Source organism: Telmatherina bonti, assembly GCF_933228915.1.
Source record: "Telmatherina bonti genome assembly, chromosome: 21".
Lineage (NCBI taxonomy): Eukaryota > Metazoa > Chordata > Actinopteri > Atheriniformes > Telmatherinidae > Telmatherina > Telmatherina bonti.
Window position 1 is genome coordinate 270,536 of NC_136630.1, and position 22,763 is coordinate 293,298.

The window sequence follows — 22,763 nt, forward strand, 5'->3', positions numbered from 1 at the left end:
GGACCTCCACCTGGTCTCTGGGATCCTGAAAGACGGACCTCCACCTGGTCTCTGGGATCCTGAAAGACGGACCTCCACCTGGTCTCTGGGATCCTGAAAGACGGACCTCCACCTGGTCTCTAGCATCCTGAAAGACGGACCTCCACCTGGTCTCTAGGATCCTGAAAGACGGACCTCCACCTGGTCTCTAGGATCCTGAAAGACGGACCTCCACCTGGTCTCTAGCATCCTGAAAGACGGACCTCCACCTGGTCTCTAGGATCCTGAAAGACGGACCTCCACCTGGTCTCTAGGGTCCTGAAAGACGGACCTCCACCTGGTCTCTAGGGTCCTGAAAGACGGACCTCCACCTGGTCTCTAGGATCCTGAAAGACGGACCTCCACCTGGTCTCTGGGATCCTGAAAGACGGACCTCCACCTGGTCTCTAGGATCCTGAAAGACGGACCTCCACCTGGTCTCTAGGATCCTGAAAGACGGACCTCCACCTGGTCTCTAGGATCCTGAAAGACGGACCTCCACCTGGTCTCTGGGATCCTGAAAGACGGACCTCCACCTGGTCTCTAGCATCCTGAAAGACGGACCTCCACCTGGTCTCTAGGGTCCTGAAAGACGGACCTCCACCTGGTCTCTAGGATCCTGAAAGACGGACCTCCACCTGGTCTCTAGGATCCTGAAAGACGGACCTCCACCTGGTCTCTGGGATCCTGAAAGACGGACCTCCACCTGGTCTCTAGGATCCTGAAAGACCGACCTCCACCTGGTCTCTGGGATCCTGGAAGACGGACCTCCACCTGGTCTCTAGGATCCTGAAAGACGGACCTCCACCTGGTCTCTAGGGTCCTGAAAGACGGACCTCCACCTGGTCTCTAGGATCCTGAAAGACGGACCTCCACCTGGTCTCTAGGATCCTGAAAGACGGACCTCCACCTGGTCTCTGGGATCCTGAAAGACGGACCTCCACCTGGTCTCTGGGATCCTGAAAGACGGACCTCCACCTGGTCTCTAGGATCCTGAAAGACGGACCTCCACCTGGTCTCTAGGATCCTGAAAGACGGACCTCCACCTGGTCTCTAGGATCCTGAAAGACGGACCTCCACCTGGTCTCTAGGATCCTGAAAGACGGACCTCCACCTGGTCTCTGGGATCCTGAAAGACGGACCTCCACCTGGTCTCTAGGGTCCTGAAAGACGGACCTCCACCTGGTCTCTAGGGTCCTGAAAGACGGACCTCCACCTGGTCTCTAGGATCCTGAAAGACGGACCTCCACCTGGTCTCTAGGGTCCTGAAAGACGGACCTCCACCTGGTCTCTAGGATCCTGAAAGACGGACCTCCACCTGGTCTCTGGGATCCTGAAAGACGGACCTCCACCTGGTCTCTGGGATCCTGAAAGACGGACCTCCACCTGGTCTCTAGGATCCTGAAAGACGGACCTCCACCTGGTCTCTAGGGTCCTGAAAGACGGACCTCCACCTGGTCTCTAGGATCCTGAAAGACGGACCTCCACCTGGTCTCTAGGATCCTGAAAGACGGACCTCCACCTGGTCTCTAGGATCCTGAAAGACGGACCTCCACCTGGTCTCTAGGATCCTGAAAGACGGACCTCCACCTGGTCTCTAGGATCCTGAAAGACGGACCTCCACCTGGTCTCTGGGATCCTGAAAGACGGACCTCCACCTGGTCTCTGGGATCCTGAAAGACGGACCTCCACCTGGTCTCTAGGGTCCTGAAAGACGGACCTCCACCTGGTCTCTAGGATCCTGAAAGACGGACCTCCACCTGGTCTCTAGGATCCTGAAAGACGGACCTCCACCTGGTCTCTAGGATCCTGAAAGACGGACCTCCACCTGGTCTCTAGGATCCTGAAAGACGGACCTCCACCTGGTCTCTAGGATCCTGAAAGACGGACCTCCACCTGGTCTCTAGGATCCTGAAAGACGGACCTCCACCTGGTCTCTAGGGTCCTGAAAGACGGACCTCCACCTGGTCTCTAGGATCCTGAAAGACGGACCTCCACCTGGTCTCTAGGATCCTGAAAGACGGACCTCCACCTGGTCTCTAGGATCCTGAAAGACGGACCTCCACCTGGTCTCTAGGATCCTGAAAGACGGACCTCCACCTGGTCTCTGGGATCCTGAAAGACCTCCACCTGGTCTCTGGGATCCTGAAAGACGGACCTCCACCTGGTCTCTGGGATCCTGAAAGACGGACCTCCACCTGGTCTCTAGGATCCTGAAAGACGGACCTCCACCTGGTCTCTGGGATCCTGAAAGACGGACCTCCACCTGGTCTCTAGGATCCTGAAAGACGGACCTCCACCTGGTCTCTAGGATCCTGAAAGACGGACCTCCACCTGGTCTCTGGGATCCTGAAAGACGGACCTCCACCTGGTCTCTAGGGTCCTGAAAGACGGACCTCCACCTGGTCTCTAGGATCCTGAAAGACGGACCTCCACCTGGTCTCTGGGATCCTGAAAGACGGACCTCCACCTGGTCTCTGGGATCCTGAAAGACGGACCTCCACCTGGTCTCTAGGATCCTGAAAGACCTCTCCACACACACCTGGCTTCTGACAGGCAGCAGGTGAAGCGAGCTTGCAGGTGGATTCAGACAGGCTGCCTGAGGAGCGTCATGAGGAAGATGGACCGCTACAAGCAGGAGGAGATTCAATAAAATGTTTCTGTAACAACTTTGCTGCATCTCTGTGTCTGAGCATCTTCTTTACAGCATTACATTCCCTACATTATCATTTATAATCCCTTTCCTGCTGCCAGATGTGCACAGCTTCAGAGTAAACACCAGTTAAAACACATGTGTTTCATGTAAAGGACATTTTTATACTGAAAATATCTTTGCATATTTAAAAGCTGTTTTATTGTTTTGATTTAAACTTTATGATACTAATAAGCATGAGGGAGACATGCAGAGACACATGACAGTCTGGTGTTGCTTTATATAGTTAACAACTGAGATAGATCACTCTAGTGTAGGCCATAATATATGATGATATGATACATAATGTATGTTTGCTGGATTTGTTCATTTATTACAACTTCCTAAAAAGAATTTAGTGGGACGAACTGTCTCTGAAACGATGAGCCAACAATGAAGCGGGACTGGCAACAGGTCCGTACTCTGGGTACATATGCAGGGGGTCATACACGTTAGAAATAAATAAATATACGTACCAACTCATGTTCAGCCAGTCGGAGGAGGATCCTTCGTCACCTTTAATGTGATGGAGTTTCATGAGAAGCAAATTCATTCTCCTAATTTAGTGCTTTGTTTTACTTTTGGCTGCAGAAGAGTTGTGGTCAAATGTGAGTTCGTCACCACCGGTTAGTGCTCTACGTCCATGTTCCATTTGGGGCAACACTTACCCATTACATTCCAGTGCACTAACGAACTGAGACACACGGACTCCTCCAGAGCCAATCTGTAAATGTTGTGTAAAGGAAGGAAATCTCAAACGTGTTGTAAAAACGTCACCATGCCAACAGCAGCCAATTTACCTTGTGTTTAATAAACCAAACCTATTGACCAAATTATTTATGAACAAGATGCTGCAATAATGTGGTTATTGCTGAAACTTTTGTTTACACTGAAAACTAAACGGACACAAATATATAGAGAATTTTCTTACAGACAATGCTTGTCATCAGGCGTTGCCGGGAGCAGCCGTCTATAAATCCGCAGGCTTGGAGTCCTCTGAAACATTTCCTAGCTCTGAATTCTGAGACTGCTTCCTATTTACAGCAAAAAGTTCCTGGAAGTCTGAGTTCCCAGCAGAACGGGAAGGTCGAAACTTAGAACCCAGACCTACTGAAACATGGTGGTGGGAGTATTATGCTGTGTGGATGTTTCACTTCATCTGGAACCTCATCCATTAGAAGCTGATTTGGATTGGTCAGGAGGGGAGGGAGGGTACATCTGATCCTGCTAGTTTTGGGTTTGGGGAATATTATTTCTCTGTGCAAATTTAAATAATGCAGATTGGTGCTTGACTGTGTCAGGTTGTTTACCTGGAGGCTCAGGGAGACGGTGCTGTCTTGTCCTCATTGGCGAATGGTCCTCATCCACTCTACGTCCCTCTGGTCATGCTGGTTTTGGACTGCATCCTCTACCTGCTGCTGGCCATCTACCTGGATCAGGTGTTGCCTGGTAAATATAAAATTGCTTTCCTTTGATACTTTTTGATGAAGTATATTATATTCTTGCATAGTGGTTTGAGGTCTTTAATGAAACTGTGTGGTTTGTAGGCGAGTTTGGAATAAGGAGATCCTTGGTTTACTTCCTGAAGCCGTCCTATTGGTCCAAACGGAGGAAGCGTTATGTTGAAGTCAGCTCTGTGTACGACACCGAACTGAACGGTGCTCTCAGTGGGGACGAGTCTGTCGAGCCCGTTTCCCCCGAGTTCAGAGGGAAAGAGGCAATTCGGTAAAAATCCACACTTTGTTGTTCTTTATTTTGTTTTATTTCTCTTTATTTTATTTCATATTTCTTATTCCTGACTAAGTTTACATGTTTGTTTTTTACCATGACATGTATCAACCGGTGTTTACAGTCTTCCTCTTCCGCTTTATCTGACTGTAGTGATGTGCCGTTTCTCAGCCTTATCCAGCTGGTCAGATCCACCAGGTTGACCACGCCCCCGCCGCCTGATTGTTGCGACTGTGTGAATGATTGGTTGTGTAGATGATCAGGATCACAAGCACATAAAAACAATGAAAAGGTGATCATATATCAGAGGTATACCCAGTATCTGCAATTAAATAAATACAACATACATGACATCAAGCTGGTTAGTGAACCATCTATCCAACACAGAAAGGAGACAGCTGCCTGGTTAGGGAAATGAAGGGAAACAAATAAAATCATCCATGTGGGGTTAATTCTGCCCAGAAAACCCCGTCGTTGACGGAAACCAAACTAAAACCATCCGAACACCAAATATTACATGAAGGAGGCGTGATCCAGGTTAAAACACCTGCTGTACCGCATTAACACCTTCATAATATAAGGTTATATCAAGGCGATGATTAGTTGAAACCAGGTGAGGTGGAGGGGAGGACGGGGTGGAGGGGAGGACGGGGTGGAGAGGAGGACGAGGTGGAGGGGAGGACGGGGTGGAGGGGAGGACGGGGTGGAGGGGAGGACGGGGTGGAGGGGAGGACGGGGAGGACGGGGTGGAGAGGAGGACGGGGTGGAGGGGAGGACGGGGTGGAGAGGAGGACGGGGAGGACGGGGTGGAGGGGAGGACGGGGTGGAGGGGAGGACGGGGTGGAGGGGAGGACGGGGTGGAGAGGAGGACGGGGCGGAGGGGAGGACGGGGCGGAGGGGAGGACGAGGTGGAGGGGAGGACGGGGTGGAGGGGAGGACGGGGCGGAGGGGAGGACGGGGCGGAGGGGAGGACGGGGAGGACGGGGTGGAGGGGAGGACGGGGCGGAGGGGAGGACGGGGCGGAGGGGAGGACGGGAGGACGGGGCGGAGGGGAGGACGGGGCGGAGAGGAGGACGAGGCGGAGAGGAGGACGGGGAGGACGGGGCGGAGGGGAGGACGGGGCGGAGGGGAGGACGGGGCGGAGGGGAGGACGAGGCGGAGAGGAGGACGGGGAGGACGGGGCGGAGGGGAGGACGGGGCGGAGGGGAGGACGGGGCGGAGGGGAGGACGGGGCGGAGAGGAGGACGGGGCGGAGAGGAGGACGGGGCGGAGGGGAGGACGGGGCGGAGGGGAGGACGAGGCGGAGAGGAGGACGGGGAGGACGGGGTGGAGGGGAGGACGGGGCGGAGGGGAGGACGGGGCGGAGGGGAGGACGGGGCGGAGAGGAGGACGGGGCGGAGAGGAGGACGGGGCGGAGAGGAGGACGGGGTGGAGAGGAGGACGAGGTGGAGGGGAGGACGAGGTGGAGAGGAGGACGGGGTGGAGAGGAGGACGAGGTGGAGGACGAGGTGGAGGGGAGGACGGGGTGGAGGGGAGGACGAGGTGGAGAGGAGGACGGGGTGGAGGGGAGGACGGGGTGGAGGGGAGGACGGGGTGGAGAGGAGGACGAGGTGGAGAGGAGGACGAGGTGGAGGACGAGGTGGAGGGGAGGACGTGGTGGAGAGGAGGACGGGGTGGAGGGGAGGACGGGGTGGAGGGGAGGACGAGGTGGAGGGGAGGACGTGGTGGAGAGGAGGACGGGGTGGAGAGGAGGACGGGGAGGACGGGGTGGAGGGGAGGACGGGGCGGAGGGGAGGACGGGGCGGAGGGGAGGACGGGGCGGAGAGGAGGACGGGGCGGAGAGGAGGACGGGGCGGAGAGGAGGACGGGGAGGACGGGGTGGAGGGGAGGACGGGGCGGAGGGGAGGACGGGGCGGAGGGGAGGACGGGGCGGAGGGGAGGACGGGGCGGAGAGGAGGACGGGGTGGAGAGGAGGACGGGGAGGACGGGGTGGAGGGGAGGACGGGGCGGAGGGGAGGACGGGGCGGAGGGGAGGACGAGGTGGAGGGGAGGACGGGGCGGAGAGGAGGACGAGGCGGAGAGGAGGACGGGGAGGACGGGGTGGAGGGGAGGACGGGGCGGAGGGGAGGACGGGGCGGAGGGGAGGACGGGGCGGAGAGGAGGACGGGGCGGAGAGGAGGACGGGGCGGAGAGGAGGACGGGGTGGAGAGGAGGACGAGGTGGAGGGGAGGACGAGGTGGAGAGGAGGACGGGGTGGAGAGGAGGACGAGGTGGAGGACGAGGTGGAGGGGAGGACGGGGTGGAGGGGAGGACGAGGTGGAGAGGAGGACGGGGTGGAGGGGAGGACGGGGTGGAGGGGAGGACGGGGTGGAGAGGAGGACGAGGTGGAGAGGAGGACGAGGTGGAGGACGAGGTGGAGGGGAGGACGTGGTGGAGAGGAGGACGGGGTGGAGGGGAGGACGGGGTGGAGGGGAGGACGAGGTGGAGGGGAGGACGTGGTGGAGAGGAGGACGGGGTGGAGAGGAGGACGGGGTGGAGGGGAGGACGGGGTGGAGAGGAGGACGAGGTGGAGAGGAGGACGAGGTGGAGGACGAGGTGGAGGGGAGGACGGGGTGGAGGGGAGGACGAGGTGGAGAGGAGGACGGGGTGGAGGGGAGGACGGGGTGGAGGGGAGGACGGGGTGGAGAGGAGGACGAGGTGGAGAGGAGGACGAGGTGGAGGACGAGGTGGAGGGGAGGACGTGGTGGAGAGGAGGACGGGGTGGAGGGGAGGACGGGGTGGAGGGGAGGACGAGGTGGAGGGGAGGACGGGGTGGAGGGGAGGACGGGGTGGAGAGGAGGACGAGGTGGAGAGGAGGACGAGGTGGAGGACGAGGTGGAGGGGAGGACGTGGTGGAGAGGAGGACGGGGTGGAGGGGAGGACGGGGTGGAGGGGAGGACGAGGTGGAGGGGAGGACGGGGTGGAGAGGAGGACGAGGTGGAGGGGAGGACGAGGTGGAGGGGAGGACGAGGTGGAGAGGAGGACGAGGTGGAGGGGAGGACGAGGTGGAGGGGAGGACGAGGTGGAGAGGAGGACGAGGTGGAGGGGAGGACGAGGTGGAGGGGAGGACGGGGTGGAGAGGAGGACGAGGTGGAGGACGAGGTGGAGGGGAGGACGTGGTGGAGAGGAGGACGGGGTGGAGAGGAGGACGGGGTGGAGGGGAGGACGGGGTGGAGGGGAGGACGGGGTGGAGAGGAGGACGAGGTGGAGGACGAGGTGGAGGGGAGGACGGGGTGGAGGGGAGGACGGGGTGGAGGGGAGGACGAGGTGGAGGGGAGGACGAGGTGGAGGACGAGGTGGAGAGGAGGACGGGGTGGAGGGGAGGACGAGGTGGAGGGGAGGACGGGGTGGAGGGGAGGACGGGGTGGAGAGGAGGACGAGGTGGAGGGGAGGACGAGGTGGAGGACGAGGTGGAGAGGAGGACGGGGTGGAGGGGAGGACGGGGTGGAGGGGAGGACGGGGTGGAGAGGAGGACGAGGTGGAGGGGAGGACGAGGTGGAGGACGAGGTGGAGGGGAGGACGTGGTGGAGGGGAGGACGGGGTGGAGGGGAGGACGGGGTGGAGGGGAGGACGGGGTGGAGAGGAGGACGAGGTGGAGGGGAGGACGAGGTGGAGGACGAGGTGGAGGGGAGGACGGGGTGGAGGGGAGGACGGGGTGGAGGACGAGGTGGAGGGGAGGACGGGGTGGAGGGGAGGACGGGGTGGAGGGGAGGACGAGGTGGAGGGGAGGACGGGGTGGAGGGGAGGACGGGGTGGAGGGGAGGACGAGGTGGAGGGGAGGACGGGGTGGAGGGGAGGACGAGGTGGAGAGGAGGACGGGGTGGAGAGGAGGACGGGGTGGAGAGGAGGACGGGGTGGAGGGGAGGACGGGGTGGAGGGGAGGACGGGGAGGACGGGGTGGAGAGGAGGACGGGGTGGAGGGGAGGACGGGGTGGAGGGGAGGACGAGGTGGAGAGGAGGACGGGGTGGAGGGGAGGACGGGGTGGAGGGGAGGACGGGGTGGAGAGGAGGACGGGGTGGAGGGGAGGACGAGGTGGAGGGGAGGACGGGGTGGAGGGGAGGACGAGGTGGAGAGGAGGACGGGGTGGAGAGGAGGACGAGGTGGAGGGGAGGACGGGGTGGAGGGGAGGACGGGGTGGAGGACGAGGTGGAGGGGAGGACGAGGTGGAGGGGAGGACGTGGTGGAGGGGAGGACGGGGTGGAGGACGAGGTGGAGGACGAGGTGGAGGGGAGGACGAGGTGGAGGGGAGGACGTGGTGGAGGGGAGGACGAGGTGGAGGGGAGGACGTGGTGGAGGGGAGGACGAGGTGGAGGGGAGGACGAGGTGGAGGACGAGGTGGAGGGGAGGACGGGGTGGAGGACGAGGTGGAGGGGAGGACGAGGTGGAGGGGAGGACGTGGTGGAGGGGAGGACGAGGTGGAGGGGAGGACGAGGTGGAGGGGAGGACGAGGTGGAGGACGAGGTGGAGGGGAGGACGGGGTGGAGGGGAGGACGGGGTGGAGGGGAGGACGAGGTGGAGAGGAGGACGAGGTGGAGGACGAGGTGGAGGGGAGGACGGGGTGGAGGGGAGGACGAGGTGGAGGGGAGGACGGGGTGGAGGACGAGGTGGAGGACGAGGTGGAGGGGAGGACGAGGTGGAGGGGAGGACGAGGTGGAGGGGAGGACGAGGTGGAGGACGAGGTGGAGGGGAGGACGGGGTGGAGGGGAGGACGGGGTGGAGGGGAGGACGAGGTGGAGGACGAGGTGGAGGGGAGGACGAGGTGGAGGGGAGGACGAGGTGGAGGGGAGGACGAGGTGGAGGACGAGGTGGAGGGGAGGACGAGGTGGAGGGGAGGACGAGGTGGAGGGGAGGACGAGGTGGAGGACGAGGTGGAGGGGAGGACGGGGTGGAGGGGAGGACGGGGTGGAGGGGAGGACGAGGTGGAGAGGAGGACGAGGTGGAGGACGAGGTGGAGGGGAGGACGAGGTGGAGGGGAGGACGAGGTGGAGGGGAGGACGAGGTGGAGGGGAGGACGTGGTGGAGGGGAGGACGAGGTGGAGGGGAGGACGAGGTGGAGGACGAGGTGGAGGGGAGGACGGGGTGGAGAGGAGGACGAGGTGGAGGACGAGGTGGAGGGGAGGACGTGGTGGAGGGGAGGACGAGGTGGAGGGGAGGACGAGGTGGAGGACGAGGTGGAGGGGAGGACGGGGCGGAGGGGAGGACGAGGTGGAGGGGAGGACGAGGTGGAGGACGAGGTGGAGGGGAGGACGTGGTGGAGGGGAGGACGAGGTGGAGGGGAGGACGAGGTGGAGGACGAGGTGGAGGGGAGGACGGGGTGGAGAGGAGGACGAGGTGGAGGACGGGGCGGAGGGGAGGACGGGGAGGACGGGGTGGAGGGGAGGACGGGGCGGAGGGGAGGACGGGGCGGAGGGGAGGACGGGGAGGACGGGGTGGAGGGGAGGACGGGGCGGAGGGGAGGACGGGGAGGACGGGGTGGAGGGGAGGACGGGGCGGAGGGGAGGACGGGGCGGAGGGGAGGACGGGGCGGAGGGGAGGACGGGGCGGAGAGGAGGACGAGGCGGAGAGGAGGACGAGGCGGAGAGGAGGACGGGGAGGACGGGGTGGAGGGGAGGACGGGGCGGAGGGGAGGACGGGGCGGAGAGGAGGACGGGGCGGAGAGGAGGACGGGGAGGACGGGGAGGACGGGGTGGAGAGGAGGACGGGGTGGAGAGGAGGACGAGGTGGAGAGGAGGACGAGGCGGAGAGGAGGACGGGGAGGACGGGGTGGAGGGGAGGACGGGGCGGAGAGGAGGACGGGGCGGAGAGGAGGACGGGGAGGACGGGGAGGACGGGGAGGACGGGGAGGACGGGGTGGAGGGGAGGACGGGGCGGAGAGGAGGACGAGGCGGAGAGGAGGACGAGGCGGAGAGGAGGACGGGGAGGACGGGGTGGAGGGGAGGACGGGGTGGAGGGGAGGACGGGGCGGAGAGGAGGACGGGGCGGAGAGGAGGACGGGGAGGACGGGGAGGACGGGGTGGAGAGGAGGACGGGGTGGAGGGGAGGACGAGGTGGAGAGGAGGACGGGGTGGAGGGGAGGACGGGGTGGAGAGGAGGACGGGGTGGAGGGGAGGACGAGGTGGAGAGGAGGACGGGGCGGAGAGGAGGACGGGGAGGACGGGGAGGACGGGGTGGAGAGGAGGACGAGGTGGAGGGGAGGACGAGGTGGAGAGGAGGACGGGGTGGAGGGGAGGACGGGGTGGAGGGGAGGACGGGGCGGAGAGGAGGACGGGGCGGAGAGGAGGACGGGGAGGACGGGGAGGACGGGGTGGAGAGGAGGACGGGGTGGAGAGGAGGACGAGGTGGAGGGGAGGACGAGGTGGAGAGGAGGACGGGGTGGAGGGGAGGACGGGGTGGAGAGGAGGACGAGGTGGAGAGGAGGACGGGGTGGAGGGGAGGACGGGGTGGAGGGGAGGACGGGGTGGAGGGGAGGACGAGGTGGAGAGGAGGACGAGGTGGAGGGGAGGACGTGGTGGAGAGGAGGACGGGGTGGAGGGGAGGACGTGGTGGAGAGGAGGACGGGGTGGAGAGGAGGACGGGGTGGAGGGGAGGACGGGGTGGAGGGGAGGACGGGGTGGAGAGGAGGACGAGGTGGAGGACGAGGTGGAGGGGAGGACGGGGTGGAGAGGAGGACGAGGTGGAGGGGAGGACGTGGTGGAGAGGAGGACGTGGTGGAGGGGAGGACGGGGTGGAGGGGAGGACGGGGTGGAGAGGAGGACGGGGTGGAGGGGAGGACGAGGTGGAGAGGAGGACGGGGTGGAGGGGAGGACGGGGTGGAGGGGAGGACGAGGTGGAGAGGAGGACGGGGTGGAGGGGAGGACGGGGTGGAGGGGAGGACGGGGTGGAGGGGAGGACGGGGAGGACGGGGTGGAGGGGAGGACGGGGTGGAGGGGAGGACGGGGTGGAGAGGAGGACGGGGTGGAGGGGAGGACGGGGTGGAGGGGAGGACGAGGTGGAGAGGAGGACGGGGTGGAGAGGAGGACGAGGTGGAGGGGAGGACGGGGTGGAGGGGAGGACGGGGTGGAGGACGAGGTGGAGGGGAGGACGTGGTGGAGGGGAGGACGGGGTGGAGGGGAGGACGAGGTGGAGGGGAGGACGGGGTGGAGGACGAGGTGGAGGACGAGGTGGAGGGGAGGACGAGGTGGAGGGGAGGACGAGGTGGAGGGGAGGACGAGGTGGAGGACGAGGTGGAGGGGAGGACGGGGTGGAGGGGAGGACGGGGTGGAGGGGAGGACGAGGTGGAGAGGAGGACGAGGTGGAGGACGGGGTGGAGGGGAGGACGGGGTGGAGGACGAGGTGGAGGACGAGGTGGAGGGGAGGACGAGGTGGAGGACGAGGTGGAGGGGAGGACGAGGTGGAGGGGAGGACGAGGTGGAGGACGAGGTGGAGGGGAGGACGTGGTGGAGGGGAGGACGTGGTGGAGGGGAGGACGAGGTGGAGGACGAGGTGGAGGGGAGGACGTGGTGGAGGGGAGGACGAGGTGGAGGACGAGGTGGAGGGGAGGACGTGGTGGAGGGGAGGACGAGGTGGAGGACGAGGTGGAGGACGAGGTGGAGGGGAGGACGAGGTGGAGGACGAGGTGGAGGGGAGGACGAGGTGGAGGACGAGGTGGAGGGGAGGACGAGGTGGAGGACGAGGTGGAGGGGAGGACGAGGTGGAGGGGAGGACGAGGTGGAGGACGAGGTGGAGGGGAGGACGGGGTGGAGGGGAGGACGAGGTGGAGGACGAGGTGGAGGACGGGGTGGAGGACGGGGTGGAGGACGAGGTGGAGGGGAGGACGGGGTGGAGGACGAGGTGGAGGACGAGGTGGAGGGGAGGACGGGGTGGAGGACGAGGTGGAGGGGAGGACGAGGTGGAGGACGAGGTGGAGGGGAGGACGAGGTGGAGGACGAGGTGGAGGGGAGGACGGGGTGGAGGGGAGGACGAGGTGGAGGACGAGGTGGAGGACGGGGTGGAGGACGGGGTGGAGGACGAGGTGGAGGGGAGGACGGGGTGGAGGACGAGGTGGAGGACGAGGTGGAGGGGAGGACGGGGTGGAGGACGAGGTGGAGGACGGGGTGGAGGACGAGGTGGAGGACGAGGTGGAGGACGAGGTGGAGGGGAGGACGGGGTGGAGGACGAGGTGGAGGACGGGGTGGAGGGGAGGACGAGGTGGAGGGGAGGACGGGGTGGAGGACGAGGTGGAGGACGAGGTGGAGACGAGGTTTAAATTAAACGTGGTGCGACGGACCCTGGCGGACTGAGACGTCCTCATCGGGACGTAAGGCCTGAGGACGGGGACGTGTCCAGCGTGTGAAAGGTTACTGACAGGAGTCCACATCTTCTAGTCCAGGTTTCAGATCAACGTGGACTCGTCTGTAAAACCTACCAAGAATGTTGGATCCATTTTAAACTGCGACTCAGCAGTTCCTGCAGAGACGTGGATTCATCGTGTCTCCGGTGGCAACGCCAGGACTTCTGTCTCATGTCCAGCTGGATGAAGACAGTTTGTCCTGGCCAAGCCGCTCGGCTCTGAATGTAACGTCCTGGTTGGACCAGCTCAGGGTTACATGTGATGATTTCTCACAAAACTTCTCATTGGAAAGATTGAATCAAAATATTTGCCAGGAAAATCTGTTTCTTTCCTCGTTCGGTTCATTCTGAGGAAACTTTCTGAGTCACGTCGAGGTAAAATCTACGGCTTAGATGTCTGGAAGAAGAAATGCTTCATTCCTCGTGTGTCCTCGTGCTGCTGGACATGAAGAAGAATGAAAGCGTTAAAAGACGGTTTGGCTCTCTGCTTCTGTTGGCTCATGTCTCTTCTGTCCCACAGCATCAACAACATCCGGAAAGTGTACAAAGACAAGGACAGCGTGGTGGAGGCTCTGCGGGGTGAGTAGCACGACTTCCACCTCGCCGCACGTATTCATCAAACTTCTTACAACTGAAAACACGGTAAAACATCGTTCAAGTTCCTCATCAAGTGTCGGACTCGTACCGTCAGCGAAGAGTCCGTCTCAGAGCGCCGTCACCAGCAGGACACCTCAAGCCCGCTGACTGACCAATCGCTGGATGGGTCAGAGAATATGGAAATGTCTGAGAGACGTCTCAGTGAAGCGCTGAATGGACAGTAGGACAGCATGTTTGGACAACAACATGCTGTAAGACACATGATGAACAGGTCTGCAGGTCTCTGAGACGTCCCTGTAAGACACATGATGAACAGGTCTGCAGGTCTCTGAGACGTCCCTGTAGGACACATGATGAACAGGTCTGCAGGTCTCTGAGACGTCCCTGTAGGACACATGATGAACAGGTCTGCAGGTCTCTGAGACGTCCCTGTAAGACACATGATGAACAGGTCTGCAGGTCTCTGAGACGTCCCTGTAAGACACATGATGAACAGGTCTGCAGGTCTCTGAGACGTCCCTGTAAGACACATGATGAACAGGTCTGCAGGTCTCTGAGACGTCCCTGTAAGACACATGATGAACAGGTCTGCAGGTCTCTGAGACGTCCCTGTAAGACACATGATGAACAGGTCTGCAGGTCTCTGAGACGTCCCTGTAAGACACATGATGAACAGGTCTGCAGGTCTCTGAGACGTCCCTGTAAGACACATGATGAACAGGTCTGCAGGTCTCTCAGACGTCCCTGTAAGACACATGATGAACAGGTCTCCAGGTCTCTGAGACGTCCCTGTAAGACACATGATGAACAGGTCTGCAGGTCTCTGAGACGTCCCTGTAAGACACATGATGAACAGGTCTGCAGGTCTCTGAGACGTCCCTGTAGGACACATGATGAACAGGTCTGCAGGTCTCTGAGACGTCCCTGTAGGACACATGATGAACAGGTCTGCAGGTCTCTGAGACGTCCCTGTAGGACACATGATGAACAGGTCTGCAGGTCTCTGAGACGTCCCTGTAGGACACATGATGAACAGGTCTGCAGGTCTCTCAGACGTCCCTGTAAGACACATGATGAACAGGTCTGCAGGTCTCTGAGACGTCCCTGTAAGACACATGATGAACAGGTCTGCAGGTCTCTGAGACGTCCCTGTAGGACACATGATGAACAGGTCTGCAGGTCTCTGAGACGTCCCTGTAGGACACATGATGAACAGGTCTGCAGGTCTCTCAGACGTCCCTGTAGGACACATGATGAACAGGTCTGCAGGTCTCTCAGACGTCCCTGTAAGACACATGATGAACAGGTCTGCAGGTCTCTGAGACGTCCCTGTAGGACACATGATGAACAGGTCTGCAGGTCTCTGAGACGTCCCTGTAAGACACATGATGAACAGGTCTGCAGGTCTCTGAGACGTCCCTGTAGGACACATGATGAACAGGTCTGCAGGTCTCTGAGACGTCCCTGTAGGACACATGATGAACAGGTCTGCAGGTCTCTGAGACGTCCCTGTAGGACACATGATGAACAGGTCTGCAGGTCTCTGAGACGTCCCTGTAAGACACATAATGAACAGGTCTGCAGGTCTCTGAGACATCCCTGTAGGACACACGATGAACAGGTCTGCAGGTCTCTGAGACGTCCCTGTAAGACACACGATGAACAGGTCTGCAGGTCTCTGAGACGTCCCTGTAGGACACATGATGAACAGGTCTGCAGGTCTCTGAGACGTCCCTGTAGGACACACGATGAACAGGTCTGCAGGTCTCTCAGACGTCCCTGTAAGACACATGATGAACAGGTCTGCAGGTCTCTCAGACGTCCCTGTAGGACACATGATGAACAGGTCTGCAGGTCTCTGAGACGTCCCTGTAGGACACATGATGAACAGGTCTGCAGGTCTCTGAGACGTCCCTGTAAGACACATGATGAACAGGTCTGCAGGTCTCTGAGACGTCCCTGTAGGACACATGATGAACAGGTCTGCAGGTCTCTGAGACGTCCCTGTAGGAGACATGATGAACAGGTCTGCAGGTCTCTGAGACGTCCCTGTAGGACACATGATGAACAGGTCTGCAGGTCTCTGAGACGTCCCTGTAAGACACATGATGAACAGGTCTGCAGGTCTCTGAGACGTCCCTGTAGGACACATGATGAACAGGTCTGCAGGTCTCTGAGACGTCCCTGTAAGACACATGATGAACAGGTCTGCAGGTCTCTGAGACGTCCCTGTAAGACACATGATGAACAGGTCTGCAGGTCTCTGAGACGTCCCTGTAAGACACATGATGAACAGGTCTGCAGGTCTCTGAGACGTCCCTGTAAGACACATGATGAACAGGTCTGCAGGTCTCTGAGACGTCCCTGTAAGACACATGATGAACAGGTCTGCAGGTCTCTGAGACGTCCCTGTAAGACACATGATGAACAGGTCTGCAGGTCTCTGAGACGTCCCTGTAAGACACATGATGAACAGGTCTGCAGGTCTCTGAGACGTCCCTGTAAGACACATGATGAACAGGTCTGCAGGTCTCTGAGACGTCCCTGTAGGACACATGATGAACAGGTCTCCAGGTCTCTGAGACGTCCCTGTAGGACACATGATGAACAGGTCTGCAGGTCTCTGAGACGTCCCTGTAGGACACATGATGAACAGGTCTGCAGGTCTCTGAGACGTCCCTGTAAGACACATGATGAACAGGTCTTCAGGTCTCTGAGACGTCCCTGTAAGACACATGATGAACAGGTCTGCAGGTCTCTGAGACGTCCCTGTAAGACACATGATGAACAGGTCTGCAGGTCTCTGAGACGTCCCTGTAAGACACATGATGAACAGGTCTGCAGGTCTCTGAGACGTCCCTGTAAGACACATGATGAACAGGTCTGCAGGTCTCTGAGACATCCCTGTAAGACACATGATGAACAGGTCTGCAGGTCTCTGAGACGTCCCTGTAGGACACATGATGAACAGGTCTGCAGGTCTCTGAGACGTCCCTGTAGGACACATGATGAACAGGTCTGCAGGTCTCTGAGACGTCCCTGTAGGACACACGATGAACAGGTCTGCAGGTCTCTGAGACGTCCCTGTAGGACACACGATGAACAGGTCTCCAGGTCTCTGAGACGTCCCTGTAAGACACATGATGAACAGGTCTGCAGGTCTCTGAGACGTCCCTGTAGGACACATGATGAACAGGTCTGCAGGTCTCTGAGACGTCCCTGTAGGACACATGATGAACAGGTCTGCAGGTCTCTGAGACGTCCCTGTAGGACACATGATGAACAGGTCTGCAGGTCTCTGAGACGTCCCTGTAGGACACATGATGAACAGGTCTGCAGGTCTCTGAGACGTCCCTGTAAGACACATGATGAACAGGTCTGCAGGTCTCTGAGACGTCCCTGTAGGACACATGATGAACAGGTCTGCAGGTCTCTGAGACGTCCCTGTAGGACACATGATGAACAGGTCTCCAGGTCTCTGAGACGTCCCTGTAGGACACATGATGAACAGGTCTGCAGGTCTCTGAGACGTCCCTGTAGGACACATGATGAACAGGTCTGCAGGTCTCTGAGACGTCCCTGTAGGACACATGATGAACAGGTCTGCAGGTCTCTGAGACGTCCCTGTAGGACACATGATGAACAGGTCTGCAGGTCTCTGAGACGTCCCTGTAAGACACATGATGAACAGGTCTGCAGGTCTCTGAGACGTCCCTGTAAGACACACGATGAACAGGTCTGCAGGTCTCTGAGACGTCCCTGTAGGACACACGATGAACAGGTCTGCAGGTCTCTGAGACGTCCCTGTAAGACACACGATGAACAGGTCTGCAGGTCTCTAAGACGTCCCTGTAGGACACACGATGAACAGGTCTGCAGGTCTCTGAGACGTCCCTGTAGGACACATGATGAACAGGTCTGCAGGTCTCTGAGACGTCCCTGTAGGACACACGATGAACAGGTCTGCAGGTCTCTGAGACGTCCCTGTAGGACACATGATGAACAGGTCTGCAGGTCTCTGAGACGTCCCTGTAAGACACACGATGAACAGGTCTGCAGGTCTCTAAGACGTCCCTGTAGGACACACGATGAACAGGTCTGCAGGTCTCTGAGACGTCCCTGTAGGACACATGATGAACAGGTCTGCAGGTCTCTGAGACGTCCCTGTAGGACACATGATGAACAGGTCTGCAGGTCTCTGAGACGTCCCTGTAGGACACATGATGAACAGGTCTGCAGGTCTCTGAGACGTCCCTGTAGGACACATGCAGGTCTCTGAGACGTCCCTGTAGGACAGGTCTGCAGGTCTCTCAGACGTCCCTGTAGGACACATGATGAACAGGTCTGCAGGTCTCTGAGACGTCCCTGTAGGACACATGATGAACAGGTCTGCAGGTCTCTGAGACGTCCCTGTAAGACACATGATGAACAGGTCTGCAGGTCTCTGAGACGTCCCTGTAAGACACATGATGAACAGGTCTGCAGGTCTCTGAGACGTCCCTGTAGGACACACGATGAACAGGTCTGCAGGTCTCTGAGACGTCCCTGTAGGAGACATGATGAACAGGTCTGCAGGTCTCTGAGACGTCCCTGTAGGACACATGATGAACAGGTCTGCAGGTCTCTGAGACGTCCCTGTAGGACACACGATGAACAGGTCTCCAGGTCTCTGAGACGTCCCTGTAGGACACACGATGAACAGGTCTGCAGGTCTCTGAGACGTCCCTGTAGGACACATGATGAACAGGTCTGCAGGTCTCTGAGACGTCCCTGTAAGACACATGATGAACAGGTCTGCAGGTCTCTGAGACGTCCCTGTAAGACACATGATGAACAGGTCTGCAGGTCTCTGAGACGTCCCTGTAGGACACATGATGAACAGGTCTGCAGGTCTCTGAGACGTCCCTGTAGGACACATGATGAACAGGTCTGCAGGTCTCTGAGACGTCCCTGTAAGACACATGATGAACAGGTCTGCAGGTCTCTCAGACTTCCCTGTAGGACACATGATGAACAGGTCTGCAGGTCTCTCAGACGTCCCTGTAAGACACATGATGAACAGGTCTGCAGGTCTCTGAGACGTCCCTGTAAGACACATGATGAACAGGTCTGCAGGTCTCTGAGACGTCCCTGTAGGACACATGATGAACAGGTCTTCAGGTCTCTGAGACGTCCCTGTAGGAGACATGATGAACAGGTCTGCAGGTCTCTGAGACGTCCCTGTAGGACACACGATGAACAGGTCTCCAGGTCTCTGAGACGTCCCTGTAGGACACATGATGAACAGGTCTGCAGGTCTCTGAGACGTCCCTGTAAGACACATGATGAACAGGTCTGCAGGTCTCTCAGACGTCCCTGTAAGACACATGATGAACAGGTCTGCAGGTCTCTGAGACGTCCCTGTAGGACACATGATGAACAGGTCTGCAGGTCTCTGAGACGTCCCTGTAAGACACATGATGAACAGGTCTGCAGGTCTCTGAGACGTCCCTGTAGGACACATGATGAACAGGTCTGCAGGTCTCTGAGACGTCCCTGTAAGACACATGATGAACAGGTCTTCAGGTCTCTGAGACGTCCCTGTAGGACACATGATGAACAGGTCTGCAGGTCTCTGAGACGTCCCTGTAGGACACATGATGAACAGGTCTGCAGGTCTCTGAGACGTCCCTGTAGGAGACACGATGAACAGGTCTGCAGGTCTCTGAGACGTCCCTGTAGGACACATGATGAACAGGTCTGCAGGTCTCTGAGACGTCCCTGTAGGACACATGATGAACAGGTCTGCAGGTCTCTGAGACGTCCCTGTAGGACACATGATGAACAGGTCTGCAGGTCTCTGAGACGTCCCTGTAAGACACATGATGAACAGGTCTGCAGGTCTCTGAGACGTCCCTGTAGGACACACGATGAACAGGTCTGCAGGTCTCTGAGACGTCCCTGTAAGACACACGATGAACAGGTCTGCAGGTCTCTGAGACGTCCCTGTAGGACACACGATGAACAGGTCTCCAGGTCTCTGAGACGTCCCTGTAGGACACATGATGAACAGGTCTGCAGGTCTCTGAGACGTCCCTGTAGGACACACGATGAACAGGTCTCCAGGTCTCTGAGACGTCCCTGTAGGACACACGATGAACAGGTCTGCAGGTCTCTGAGACGTCCCTGTAAGACACACGATGAACAGGTCTGCAGGTCTCTGAGACGTCCCTGTAGGACACATGATGAACAGGTCTGCAGGTCTCTGAGACGTCCCTGTAGGACACACGATGAACAGGTCTGCAGGTCTCTGAGACGTCCCTGTAGGACACACGATGAACAGGTCTGCAGGTCTCTGAGACGTCCCTGTAGGACACATGATGAACAGGTCTGCAGGTCTCTGAGACGTCCCTGTAGGACACATGATGAACAGGTCTGCAGGTCTCTGAGACGTCCCTGTAGGACACACGATGAACAGGTCTGCAGGTCTCTGAGACGTCCCTGTAGGACACACGATGAACAGGTCTGCAGGTCTCTGAGACGTCCCTGTAGGACACACGATGAACAGGTCTGCAGGTCTCTGAGACGTCCCTGTAGGACACACGATGAACAGGTCTGCAGGTCTCTGAGACGTCCCTGTAGGACACATGATGAACAGGTCTGCAGGTCTCTGAGACGTCCCTGTAGGACACATGATGAACAGGTCTGCAGGTCTCTGAGACGTCCCTGTAGGACACATGATGAACAGGTCTGCAGGTCTCTGAGACGTCCCTGTAAGACACATGATGAACAGGTCTGCAGGTCTCTGAGACGTCCCTGTAGGACACATGATGAACAGGTCTGCAGGTCTCTGAGACGTCCCTGTAAGACACATGATGAACAGGTCTGCAGGTCTCTGAGACGTCCCTGTAAGACACATGATGAACAGGTCTGCAGGTCTCTGAGACGTCCCTGTAGGACACATGATGAACAGGTCTGCAGGTCTCTGAGACGTCCCTGTAGGACACATGATGAACAGGTCTGCAGGTCTCTGAGACGTCCCTGTAAGACACATGATGAACAGGTCTGCAGGTCTCTGAGACGTCCCTGTAAGACACATGATGAACAGGTCTGCAGGTCTCTGAGACGTCCCTGTAGGACACATGATGAACAGGTCTTCAGGTCTCTGAGACGTCCCTGTAGGACACATGATGAACAGGTCTGCAGGTCTCTGAGACGTCCCTGTAGGACACATGATTAACAGGTCTGCAGGTCTCTGAGACGTCCCTGTAAGACACATGATGAACAGGTCTGCAGGTCTCTGAGACGTCCCTGTAGGACACATGCTGAACAGGTCTGCAGGTCTCTGAGACGTCCCTGACTTTTATCCTGGATTGACATGATGTTGTTGTTTTCCTGCATGTCTCAGGACTGACTTTTGACATCTATGAGGGACAGATTACGGCTCTGCTGGGACACAGCGGGGCTGGAAAGTCCACCCTGATGAAAATCCTCTGTGGCATCGGCCCCCCCACCGGCGGCTCGGCCAGCATCTACGGCTCCCCCGTTGCAGAGATTGCAGACGCATCGGAGATGAAGCAGCTGGTGGGAATCTGTCCTCAGTTCAACATCATCTTCGACGTGCTGACTGTGGAGGAACATCTCAGGATATTCGCTGCCATCAAAGGGATCCCAGCAGCAGACGTCGATGCGGAGGTGATGCAGGGAACTCACCCTTTCTTTTAAATACACCGTATGTCTCCCTAGCCGTTGCCGTGGTAACTCTGGCACATCATGCCTTTCACCGTGTCCAGAAAGAGGCTCTGTTAGACGAGTATGTCGATCATGTTATCGAGTTTCCTGAGTAGAAATATTTTCCTTTGATTAGCTTTAGAAACGTTCTCCAGATGTCTAAGCTACGTTCAGACGGCAGGGCTCGCTGCTCACATCCGATGTTTCTGTGAAGTCTTGAAAGTCCGTTCCCATTTCCCATCAAATGAGACCCGTAGGTGATCTCCTGTATGAACCTGATGCGCACCAGAAGCGTCCCGTATGCGGAGAAGACTCGGCGACGTGCAGGGAGCGTGTGTGGGACGTGTTTGTGTTTGCAGAAGTAAATGTGGACGGCAGCAGAGCATTTGCTATTTTAAACGTTTTGTCCAACCGTCGCCACAACATGGTGAATGGGTTCGTTTTAGGGAGACGTTTACAGAAGAGGAAACAAGACGTTTTGGTCGAGGCCTTTAGAGGAGCTGTAGAGAGAAACGTTTGGGTTCGGAGTCGCAGTCAGGATTGGTGGGAGAGTGATGAGATAAGAGTTCTCAAACAACAAACGCAGAATAATGACGTTTGTCGTGTGTCAGCGACGCGTCGGTCGGATTAATGCGACCTGACCGTTCAGACTGAAGTCGCATGGCAAAAGATCGGATACGTATCGGATTTAGGAGCACATATCCAAGCAGCCTGGGTCGCATTAGGAACAATCGGGTCTGTGTCGTTCAGACTGTTGAGATCGGCTACAGGTCGCGTCGGGGCTCAAACACCGCGTTGAAGTCACTTCAGCCTGTAGTGTGAACGTTGCCGTAGTTACGCTGTGGGTCTCTGTGCGCTGGAAACTAGGCGCATGGCCTGCTTTTCATGTCTTCCTCAAGTTCTTTCATATGAAGTTTCCCCGGTAGGCTCGTATCACGGTTCTGTCTGGGTTCCGTGGGTTCTGTCTGTGTTCTGTGGGTTCTGTGTGTTCTGTCTGGGTTTTTTCTGGGTTCTGTGGGTTTTGTCTGGGTTCTGTGTGGGTTTTGTCTGGGTTCTGTGTGGGTTTTGTCTGGGTTCTGTGGGTTCTGTGTGGGTTTTGTCTGGGTTCTGTGTGGGTTTTGTCTGGGTTCTGTGTGGGTTCTGTGTGGGTTCTGTGGGTTCCGTGGGTTCTGTGTGGGTTCTGTGTCGGTTCCGTGGGTTCTGTGTGGGTTCTGTGGGTTCCGTGGGTTCTGTGTGGGTTCTGTGTCGGTTCCGTGGGTTCTGTGTGGGTTCTGTGTCGGTTCCGTGGGTTCTGTGTGGGTTCTGTGGGTTCTGTGTGGGTTCTGTGTCGGTTCCGTGGGTTCTGTGTCGGTTCCGTGGGTTCTGTTTGGGTTCTGTAGGTTCTGTGTGGGTTTTGTCTGGGTTCTGTGTGGGTTCTGTGTGGGTTCTGTGGGTTCCGTGGGTTCTGTGTGGGTTCTGTGTCGGTTCCGTGGGTTCTGTGTGGGTTCTGTGGGTTCCGTGGGTTCTGTGTGGGTTCTGTGTCGGTTCCGTGGGTTCTGTGTGGGTTCTGTGTCGGTTCCGTGGGTTCTGTGTGGGTTCTGTGGGTTCTGTGTGGGTTCTGTGTCGGTTCCGTGGGTTCTGTGTCGGTTCCGTGGGTTCTGTTTGGGTTCT

General features: G+C 58.6%; 1 protein-coding gene across 1 annotated transcript in view; it reads left to right on the forward strand.

The window, feature by feature from the left end:
- Positions 1–22,763, forward strand: part of abca5 (ATP-binding cassette, sub-family A (ABC1), member 5) — a 128,405-nt gene that overhangs the window by 49,886 nt on the left and 55,756 nt on the right. The window contains exons 8-11 of the mRNA XM_079260688.1: positions 4,012–4,159; positions 4,258–4,435; positions 13,327–13,385; positions 20,791–21,077. Of these exons, the coding sequence (XP_079116814.1) occupies positions 4,012–4,159; positions 4,258–4,435; positions 13,327–13,385; positions 20,791–21,077 (672 nt within the window). The remainder of the gene's footprint in view (positions 1–4,011; positions 4,160–4,257; positions 4,436–13,326; positions 13,386–20,790; positions 21,078–22,763) is intronic.